Here is a 10,631-nt window from a genome sequence, read left to right on the forward strand (position 1 = left end):
TGTAGCTCCCTGCCAGGCTGGACGACTTCAGCAGCAGCTCTGCCTCCACCACGCTCAGCTCATTCAGCAGCTGCCAACACAGACACAAAAACAAGGAAAATAACTCCCGAGCTAAACATGTAAAATAGGTGCAAAAAGAAAAGGAAAAATGCTAAAGGAAAAGTGCAAAAATTAAGGAAAAACTACATGGCAAACAAAAATTAAGGAAAAACTCTATGGCAAACAAAAATGAAATTCCTTACTCATTGCAGAACAAGGGGAAAAGGGAGCAAAACAAACTGTTAAAGTCTAAAAATTGTTCCTCAGAAGTGCTCGTCAGAAATCGATGGCACTGCTGGCACCCAGACTCTTTAACACCACGGTTCCGCCTGAAACAGCGAAGCCCATCCTAAAATACTCTGTGCTAAGATAATCCAGAATTTTATTAATTTTGAAAGATTTAAAATAATCTGTTGATTCTCCATAACTGACAGAGGAAGAAGGGGAAGCATCTGGCGCTCTGAGAGGTCAGGAACTGAAACAGACACAAGCGCACGGCAGCAAACACGGAGGATCTGCAGTCCAGTGCTTGTTTTTCTGCTGGTTTTACAGAAAACGTGTCACAGCTTTATCCTGACACAACCCCCCAGGATGACCCCTGCTCACCTGTATGGCAAAGTCTATCAGCCCGTTGATGTTCAGGGCTGGCTCCATGAGATCAAAGATGAGCTGTATGTGGTGAGCCAAGGGAAGATGATATGAGGTTCCTGAGGCAAAGCTGGTTATCTGCTCGAGAACGTTACTGGAGATCTGTGAAAATAAACGTTGAGAAGTCACGTGGTGACTGAGGGCTTCTCGGATACATTAGTGCTCCAAAAATCCCATTTTATGAGCGGTAACAGCAGGTGACAGCATTTTGCAGATCTGACAAATCATGCACATCTATTACCCCCCTCTCCTGCAAGCCAGTCCTAATGCCATTTGATTTTCAAACAACCCAGAAAATGCTGTTCTGCTGCTTTCCAGCTGAGAGTCAAACTGTTCTTAACATCTACAATACTGATTTTTATTCTGGGGGGATTTTGCTCTAAAGAAGAGGTGAAGTAATTTTTCTTTTCTTTTACTGCCTCGTGATGTTTTTATTGATGGTTTTCAGATACTTAATAACAAGTTATTCTGCAAAAAAAAAAAAGCAATAAATTCATTCAAAAGCCCAGATCCAAAGATGTCTTATAAATTAAGTACCAAACAGGTACCTATTTTACTTTGTTTCTCATGTTATCCTCCGGGTATTAAAACAGACTGTGAGGAAACAGACTGACCAAGTGAGGAAATCCTACGCTGATACATTTGCACACTTACAAGCCCCGATACAAACCAGGAAAACCAGGCTTGGCATTTAAAACCAGTTATTTATGTTCTCCAGCCAGCCACTCACACAGCTTTTTAACAGGAAGGGTCGACTGTAAAGTCTGATACCCAGGAAAGATCACCCTGTGTTATCCAGCAGCTCCCCAAAGAGACATCCTCGCCCTGTGGCACAAAAGCACAGGAGGGTTCACTGCCCTCCGCAGGCACGGACACACTGACGTGTTTTATTCCCGTGCAAGAAGTTGGTTAATAAGCATCTGATTTACTAACAAGCCCCAAACAATTAATGGAAATTTATGTAAAACTTATTTCAATTTTTTCATTAAAAAATCACGGCATCTAAAATAATCCAAAAAGCTTCTTGCAACACAAACAAACAAACAAACCAAACCCCCAAACACACGAAGCAAACCCCCACTGACGCAGGGATTTCAGAACACCGAGGCAGCACCTCTCTCCTGCCTTAGAAGCAGCAGTGCGCTGGCACTTCTTGCTGTATACACAACACTCCTGCCGAGCTGGATTTGCTCCTGTGCGGGGTCTCTACAGCAGAACGCAAAAGGCCACGGCCCTACAGAAGGGATGTACCTGAGATGTCACCTGATGTTGGTCGAAATAGGACAGCTGCTGAAGTTTTGTGAACACGGTCTCGAGGGTTGGAAATGCTTCTTGTTTGCTCTTCCTGGCTTTCTGCCCTTCATCCCCAACTTAACAGACAAAAAATTACTTCGATTATTTTATATTTAATGGAGCCCTGGTAGTTTTGCATTATTACAGATGTAAAAGACAATAAAACTCTTAATAAGCTTTACCCAGGACTACATAAAGCCCTGCTCGCCTCGGTTTCCCATTGTACTTGGGACAAACACACGCCACAGCCTGTCCCAGCATCAGAGCTCCTTCAAGGTTATTCCAATGCAAAAAGGTGACACCCAAGAAAAACTGAAAATCCGTCACGCGGCTTTAGTGGGAGGGTAAGGAACAGGGATCACTGGCTGGCCAGTATCTGACGAGGCAGCTGCAGCCTCACGCAAGCGTTCCCCGCCCAGCTGCCAGCACGGGGTTGGGGGTCTCTGATCCCGGGGCTGTTCCCCACCCTGCTGCAGCCCAGGGCAGCCTGCAGATGGCACGTGGTGCTGTGGGACCACTCAGCACCGCACCCGCGACTGCGCAGGGGTGAGAGCCGAATTACGGGGTCAGCACGACGGCTCCAGACAACGTGCCGAGCACCTCCCAGCTCCCACGACCTTCGCTGCAGGCGACCCGACAGCAGCGTTAAGGCACTTACCAGCCATCTCTGTAGTGCTCTTCTTGTTCAGAATTTTGAGGATGTCTTTGGTAATCTTCTTCAGCTGATGCCTCGCTTCGTCCCGCTCCTTACCCACGCCGTAGAGGAGAATCATGCGCTGGTTGCACTCGTGACTTGAAGATTCGTCCTGAAAAGACCAGACACGAGTGAAATCTCTTTTCTTTTTTCCATCATCCCCTGCAGGAACCTGCCCCCCGAGCAGCCCAGGCTGCAACGAACAGTAACGAACCCTCCTGGGGTTATCGGTGTGGAGGAAACAGTGCCCAGCGAGATCACTGCAGAGCAGGGGAAAAACGGAATCTGATGTGATGGATTCTGTATGTATCCGTAAGGACAGATGCAGCACACGGCCACCCTCCTGGATTGCTGTTCAGCAGCAGATCAGTGCAGAGAAGACAGATGTCTAGGAACTGTGTGATGCTTCTTTTATTATGTACAAGTCCACTGAAAAAAATGCAGCCTGGCTCCTAAAATTCTATTTTGCCCATCCCACAGAAATGGAAATATGTGTAGTTTATTTAAACTGTAACTGGTTCTATTCAGTCTCTTAATAAAGTGTATCCTGTAACGCTGATGCACGTGGGGCACTGCTCTGCAAGTCCAACAAGGTATAAATATTGTGATCAGTAATACGCTTACCTTCCCAAGCTCAGCAATCACTGGTTCTTTCAACTACTTTAAAAGTTTTTAAAGAATAAGACCGTGTCCCCAAACAATACTGAAGAACCACAAGGCAGGAGGGTAGCGGATGGGAGCGCAGCTCTATGCTCGGAGAAGTTGCAGACTCTTACAAAACACACGCCGCCTTTTAAAAATAGCAACTCTGTTAGCGGGTCAAAAGGAGGAAGTAAACTTCTAATTATTTTTAAAAATTCTGTTTCTCTCTCTGTTCTCAGGGAAGCAAAAGCAGAAGCGCTGAGTGCATCACCTGGGATGTGCAGCGGTCTCTAGGAAGCCGGCCCGCAGCCGGAGGAAGCTCTGGTCCCCGCCGGGATGCGCAGCTGCCCCGCCAGCCTCCCCGTACCCCGTGCGATCGGCATGTGAGCGCTCCTGCCCGCCCGCACCGGGAACCACCCTCCGTCGGCAGCGCCAGCTTCCCCTCGCAGGAAATACCCGTGTGTCTCACCGCTCCTCGACACCCCACGGTGAGCTGCTGGGGGCTGGGGGGAAAGGGTCTGAGCAACTCCTGTCACAGAAAATCAGTTTTAGGAACTCTAATGAGACACGATGAGAGGAGACCTCATCACCCCCTACACCTGCCTGAAAGGAGGGGGCAGTGAGGGGGGTGCTGGACTCTGCTCTAAAGGAACAAGTGATAGGACAAGAGGAAACGGCCTCAAGTTGCACCAGGGGAGGTTTAGGCTGGAGATTAGAAAAAAATTTCTTCACCAAAAGAGTGATGAGGCATTGGAACAGGCTGCCCAGGGCAGTGGTGGAGTCACCATCCCTGGAGGGGGTCAAGAAACGTGTAGATGTGGTGCTGAGGGACATGGGTTAGTGGGTTGGGTGGGGTTGGGTTGAGGGTTGGACTTGATGATCCTTGAGGTCTTTTCCAACCTTTATGATTCAATGATTCTGATTCTGCATGAATCTGAGGAAACTCTTATTTCATTAGGATTAGACGTGGCAGCTGAATCTATTATGTGCTTCAAAGCAGAAGCCAGTTTATTGCTGCCTTACAGACAGAAATAAAACTTTGCAGCTCCGTAAGGAAGGTGTCGGGGATGTGGGGCAGGGGCTGACCAAGCACCAGATCCCCCAAGCGCCTGACTCTACACAGGCAGAGATCACACAGAAATAGTGATTTCTACAACTGCGTCCCTCCACACCCGAAAGTTACTCCTTTCAAAACCCAGCCCTGGCTGATCCAACATCCCCACCCGGTTTTCTGGGGCAGGCGGCTCGGATCAGACCTGCCCTGGTGCAGGGTTTGGAGGAAGAGCCGCAGTTCTCAGCCCAGTCTGGTACCGGTTACGCGGAGCCCAGCCACCCTGTGTTTGCGGGTGATGGGGGGCCAACGCAGTAAAAAGGCTGAACTCTTATGACAAATATAACTCACAACTTCTTTTTTTTTTTCTTGCTTTTACAGAGTGGGGGGAAAGATAAAGTGCAAATGAAAGCCACAACCAACTTCAGCTACTCCAGAAACGACAGCAACTGCACCAGCGATAACAGGATCAGCCAAGTTATTTTTCCTGTGCTTTATACAATCCTGTTCCTGGTGGGTATCACCATGAATGGCCTGGCAATGTGGGTCTTTTTTAAAATATCCAGTAAATCCAATTTCATAATCTTCCTCAAAAACACCGTCATTTCTGACTTCCTCATGATCTTGACTTTTCCATTTAAAATCCTCAGCGATGCAAAGTTGGCACCATGGGTACTGAGAGGATTCGTGTGCCAGGTCACCCAGGTCGTGTTTTACTTCACCATGTACATCAGCATCCTGTTTCTTGGCCTAATAACTATCGATCGCTATCAGAAAGCCACTTCGCCGTTCAGAACACCAACGTCAAGGAGCCTTTTCGGTGCCAAGATCGTGTCCACAGCAATCTGGGTATCAATGTTTGCTCTTTCATTACCCAATATGATTCTAACAAACAAGAAGCAAACGCCCAAGAACGTCAAGAAGTGTGCTCTCCTGAAATCCGAGTTTGGCTTAGTCTGGCACGAAATCGTAAACTACATTTGCCAACTTATTTTCTGGGTTAACTTAGCCATCATAGTTGTATGCTACATACTCATAAGTAAAGAACTGTACAAATCCTATAAAAGGACAAGACGCACAGGAAAAGCATCCAAAAAGACTGTAAACCTGAAGGTTTTCATCATTATCGCAGTGTTCTTTATTTGTTTCGTGCCGTTCCACTTTACCAGAATCCCCTACACACTGAGCCAAACGAGAGACGTTTTCCAGTGCTCTGCTCAGAACACCCTGTTCTACCTGAAGGAGAGCACGCTGTGGCTGACGTCGCTGAACGCCTGCCTGGATCCATTCATATACTTTTTCCTTTGCAAATCATTTAGGAAGTCCTTGCTCGACACGCTGCGCAGGCACACAGCGTCGTCAGCACTCGGAGCACGGATGAAGGAGCAGAACGAAGGAGACGACACAGATGAGACGCCGCTCTAGAGCCAGGAACGACCCACATCCCTTCTCAGACACGTACCCTTACTGCTGGGGGAAACGGCACAAATCCTGCAAAGAGTATCCAGAATTTCACCGACTTCTTCAGAAATTGTCCTAGAGATGAAGCACAACACCCTGGAACCAACATCACGAGTTGCAAAAATGGTGAAACTCAAAAGCTTGAACAAAACAAGAGCACCACCTGATCCCAGCCCCCGTGCGGGTCAGCACAGCGAGGAAGAAGTTTACAAGTTTGCTGGTAAGAAGAACTTACAGCTGGAGCTGTAAGGAAAAAATTAAGAGAGTCATGAAATGCTCCAGATGAGACTATGAACTGCACAGATTCTGCAGAAATAGCTTAACTTGGGCAAGGGTGAAGTCCATGACAACACAAGATCTGGGAGATGCCATCGAAACCCCCAGCAAGGGTGATCTTCAAATCCAGGGAGTTGTCACCTTGTACGCAACTGGCAGACAAAGCGAAATACAGGACACATGGCAACAGGCTATTTATCTGTGCAGATTGTTGGTAACAGAATAACGTTTTGCTTGTCTCATTATATGCTTGCAATCTGTAATCCATTGACCACTAATTAATAGTTGTATGTCAGAGGAAATTATTTCATAATCAGGCTTATCTTGGTGTGAATTAAATCTTCAAATACTTCACCTTACTATATGAAGAATAAACAAAAATGTACACTTTTATGGAGAACACTACATTATATTAGAAAATGTACAAAGACTCAATCTACAGAATATTTAGATCTTAGCGAAAGAAAGACTCAATGGTAAAATCCTCACTGATTATTAAGGGCAGCTTCTTTTGCACTGTATAAAAAATTTAACCACTTCCCCTTTTTCATTTGTAAAAGTTGAAAAAAACCCAGGAAAGTGTTTTCAGGTACATACCGTTTCCCGGTATGGTAACACCCACACATGGAAAAGATGCCAGGCTATCGCAATTAATGACGGTTCATTTCTCGTCACTACAGACCAGCTCCGATGCAGGAATATGTTTCACCAGTGGGGAAGACGCTGCCCTGGACACTGTCCCGGGGTGTTGCAATGGACTGCCCAGCTTTACAGAGTCCTGGATGAATGGACAGGCGTTGGGTCAGGCAGCTGGGGACGTGTCATGCTGATGACGATGGCCAGGGTGACCTTCATCCCGGTCATCCTCAAGGCTCTGTGCTCCCTGCCAGCCATCCAGCACCGACACCAGCACGCCTGCCTGCGTTAACCAGAACTAGATACTAATGCACAAACCTCTTGTGGATACAGCTGCAGCACCAGAGACTCGCAAAGCAACCCGTGCCTGCCCACAAGGGGAACGCTGGAGCACCGGCCACCTCCCAGCCGGCAGCCAGCACGGAGCCAGAGCCCTCAGCCACGTCAGCTCATGGGAACATACAAGGCAAACCCCGTAACTCCACTAAACTTACATAAAAGTTCTGTTTTCACAAAGAAAAGCCCTAGATCCCAACACCACACACACCGAACAACAAGCACAAAGCACACCATGCGGCGGCTGCAGGCAGCGGCTGAACCCAGCGCACCGCAGCACCCACCTGCGCTGACGGCAGCACAAACACCAAATCCCATCCTGGAGATGAGAGCTCAAGCTGGGGCTCGCGTGCCGCTACTAACAGAGGGAGGGTGCAGGTCTGGGTGCGTTGGTGCGCAGGATCCTGCGTCCAGGGAACCACGGGAAGGGTGGCTCTGAGCAGACCTTCTGGTCACACTTTTGGTGCCGACTGGTGCCAGGCAGAACCGGGGAATTCACAGACAAACGAGAGCTCAGAGCTGCATCCCAGGATTATTCTGGAAAACCATCAGGAATCACTCTGTGCCTGCTCACCCAGTATCTCTGGGCATCGTGATGGCATGGTGTAGGTGCCACACAGACAAAAGCCAGAGAATGTGCCCATCTTGACGGATATGGTCATTTTTCCTTTCTTACTGCAGGAGAAGGTGGTGTGCTTTCTAACAGAGAGCAAAGCAGCAGCAAACGTGATTAGCTAACTCAGCAGCACACGAAATGAGGAAGGAAATAGCACCCCACACCAACAGAAAAAGTCTCCTCTTTCTACACATTTCCCCATTCCTGACCCTTTGCTGGAGACTGCTGCCAGCAGAGGCACCGCGGATGCACCGGGGGCAGCCCGAGACCCCTCTGTGACGCGCTGGCGGCAGGTTTGCCCAGGTACTCGCAGGGTGGGAGGGTGGCGATGGGGCACCGGCCTCGGCGGCACGGGGCTGACAGCCCCCCATCTGCACCTCACCCTGAAAACGCTACTGAGAGCTGTGCTAAGGAAGGAAAAGTGGTGTCTGCGTGGTAAGGAACACCAGAGGTTCCTTGCGTTTGGGCCACAACAGTAAAATTTCTGTTCCATGTTAAAATACATTTCCATGGAAATACAAGCAACCTGCTCTTACAGCTCGCTGGTGTATTATCTTGGGCCTCCATAACAAATACACACCACTTTAACTTCTAATTAGACTCAGACAAAGGCTGGGGCTTTCTGTGAACCAGAAGATAAATGGGTCTGTCTGTTTAATGCACGTTCAGGTTTTGTGTTTGTTAGTGTAAACCTGCCAGGCACTGTCAGGAACAGCTGACTTTAAACACAGAATGCTGTGTTTCATGCTTCCTCTCTCCTTTTCACCCAAGTCTCTTTTGAACAATGGGAGGCTTTGCGAACGAGAGCGCTGTCAGCAACGCCAGCGGAGCCCCGTCCTCTGCACCCTGCCACCGGGACACCGCTGTCACCCACCTGCTCTTCCCCGTCCTGTACACCCTCGTCTTCCTCCTGGGGCTCGTGCTGAACAGCCTGGCCTGCTGGGCTTTCTTCCATATCCCCAGCACGTCAACTTTCATTGTCTACCTGAAAAATATCCTAGTTTCCGATTTTATAATGACCCTGATGCTTCCTCTGAAAATCCTGACGGACTCTGGCCTGGGACCATGGCAGCTCAAAGCCTTCGTCTGCCGCTTCTCAGCCGTGGTGTTGTACGACACCATGTACATTAGCATAGTGCTGCTTGGCCTCATTGCTTTTGACAGATTCCTCAAGATCGTCAGACCTTTTGGGAAGTTCTGGGTGCAAAACCTGACCTCAGCAAAGGTCCTCGCGGGTCTGGTCTGGCTCTTCTTCCTCCTCCTCTCCCTGCCCAACATGATCTTGTCCAACAAGAAGGCGACACCCCAATCTGTGCGGAAGTGCGCCTCTTTGAAGAGCTACCTGGGACTCAAATGGCACGAGGCCGTCAACTACATCTGTCAGTTCGTCTTCTGGACTGTCCTCATCCTCATGCTTCTCTTTTACACCATTATTGCCAAGAAGGTATACGAGTCGTACGTAAAAACACAGAAGAAAGACAGCAAGAGCGAAAAAAGGATCAAGGGGAAAGTATTCATCATTTTTACCGTCTTTTTCTTATGCTTTGCACCCTTTCATTTCAGAAGGGTTACCTACACGCTGAGCCAAACCACCCCCCGCATGGGCTGCCGCCTGCAGAACCAGCTCTTTGTCGCCAAGGAGAGCACCCTGTGGCTGGCGACCACCAACGTCTGCATGGACCCCCTGATATACCTGTTCCTGTGCAAACCCTTTGTGGAGAAGGTGTTATGCAGGAGAGTAAAGACATTCCAGAAAGCGGTTCATACAAACCCAAAAACCGAACTGGACACACGGATGTCTCCTACTGAATCTTGATTCCGCAGCCTCACGCTCTACAGCCTCTGCATATTCATAGAGAAACTAAAAATAATTTGGTTTACTTCTGCTGTAGAAAACGAAGGGGTGGGTGTACTGTAATACTAACGCTTAATAAAAACAGCACCGTGGATTTCCCTATTTACGCTTGCTGCTTAGCCTGCACAGGCACAAAGCTGTCACTCACCCTGCCAGCCCGGAGCTAACACCGACGTTCCCCCGCGCTGTGCTCTGGCACTGACACCCCCGTCCCTCATCGCAGCTGTGGCTTGGCTGCCACGGCCCCCCCACACAGCTCTCTGTGCGGGTGGGCCTGGGCGGCCGGGCCCCAGCCACAGAGCTCTGTGTGACCTTGGGGCCACTCATGCAACTTCACAGCCCATAACCACATCGGGCTAGGGAGAAAACCAGCATCGACGATGCACAGAGCTGGCAGGGGTGGGTGTGCCGTCCTGTGCTGCCGCGCTGGCTCTGCAAAGCTACGGAGAACAGAGGGTCTCCTCATGGGCTCACGACATCACCTTCCCCTCGCAGAACACAGACAACCCACAGCCTATGAATCCAAATACCTTCGTGTATCTTCAGACAATCTACAGAATAATTCTGTCCACTCTAAACAGAACAGCCTCCCTGTTAAAACTTGAGCAGCTTACCGACTCTGGCTGCTTCAAGGACAATTTCGCTCCATTGGGACTAAACCCAGAGCATTGGCTGTGTGTCAGTAACTCTCACACTGGCTGTCAGCTCAGCTGGCACGTCGCAGGGCAGGGAAGAGGAAGATCCGTACATGACAGAGGGAAGGACACGGTCCCTCCCCATCCCTCCCCACCTCCCACACACCTACCTACCTTCCTGCCGCCTACACCGTGTCACCATCCTTCCTCTCCCCTCCCAGCGGGGACAGCAGTGGGGGACGCAGTCAGTGATACCCCGAGTCCCCCCAGGGCACACCTCTCACCCGGGCCAGCCGGAGACCCGGGACCACTCCCCTGCGATGGGCAGCCCACCCTGCCCCACCACCCACCCAAGGGGACCACTCGGACACGTCCCCCTTGGTGGCACATTCACCTTCCCAGTGCCAACGGCGGGGAAAGGGGAGGGGGCAGACACGGCCGGCAGGAGG

At 49.7% G+C, this 10,631-nt stretch overlaps 3 protein-coding genes across 3 annotated transcripts in view; 2 read left to right on the top strand and 1 right to left on the bottom strand.

Annotated features, from left to right (window-relative positions):
- Nucleotides 1-4,533, bottom strand: part of MED12L (mediator complex subunit 12-like) — a gene marked incomplete at its 3' end in the record, with an annotated part of 18,049 nt that extends 13,516 nt beyond the window's left edge. Inside the window, exons 1-5 of the mRNA XM_010083007.1 lie at nucleotides 4,489-4,533; nucleotides 2,639-2,786; nucleotides 1,939-2,057; nucleotides 646-789; nucleotides 7-70 (exon numbers count right to left, since the gene is read on the bottom strand). Of these exons, the coding sequence (XP_010081309.1) occupies nucleotides 7-70; nucleotides 646-789; nucleotides 1,939-2,057; nucleotides 2,639-2,786; nucleotides 4,489-4,533 (520 nt within the window). The remainder of the gene's footprint in view (nucleotides 1-6; nucleotides 71-645; nucleotides 790-1,938; nucleotides 2,058-2,638; nucleotides 2,787-4,488) is intronic.
- A 239-nt stretch (nucleotides 4,534-4,772) lies between these two features.
- P2RY12 (purinergic receptor P2Y, G-protein coupled, 12) lies at nucleotides 4,773-5,792 on the top strand. Its single transcript, XM_010083017.1, has one exon. It carries the CDS (start codon nucleotides 4,773-4,775, stop codon nucleotides 5,790-5,792), a length of 1,020 nt encoding a protein of 339 aa, XP_010081319.1.
- A 2,684-nt stretch (nucleotides 5,793-8,476) lies between these two features.
- Nucleotides 8,477-9,508, top strand: P2RY13 (purinergic receptor P2Y, G-protein coupled, 13). The gene has a single exon (XM_010083028.1). The coding sequence runs from the start codon at nucleotides 8,477-8,479 to the stop codon at nucleotides 9,506-9,508; it is 1,032 nt and encodes a 343-aa protein (XP_010081330.1).
- Nucleotides 9,509-10,631: the final 1,123 nt, after the last annotated feature.

The sequence above is a fragment of the Pterocles gutturalis genome, unplaced genomic scaffold (genome assembly GCF_000699245.1).
Source record: "Pterocles gutturalis isolate BGI_N339 unplaced genomic scaffold, ASM69924v1 scaffold27681, whole genome shotgun sequence".
Lineage (NCBI taxonomy): Eukaryota > Metazoa > Chordata > Aves > Pterocliformes > Pteroclidae > Pterocles > Pterocles gutturalis.

What these genes read in the sequence shown, in the direction of transcription:
- P2RY12 (XM_010083017.1), top strand. Translation starts at nt 4,773, where the DNA reads ATGAAAGCCACAACCAACTTCAGCTACTCCAGAAACGACAGCAACTGC.
- P2RY13 (XM_010083028.1), top strand. Translation starts at nt 8,477, where the DNA reads ATGGGAGGCTTTGCGAACGAGAGCGCTGTCAGCAACGCCAGCGGAGCC.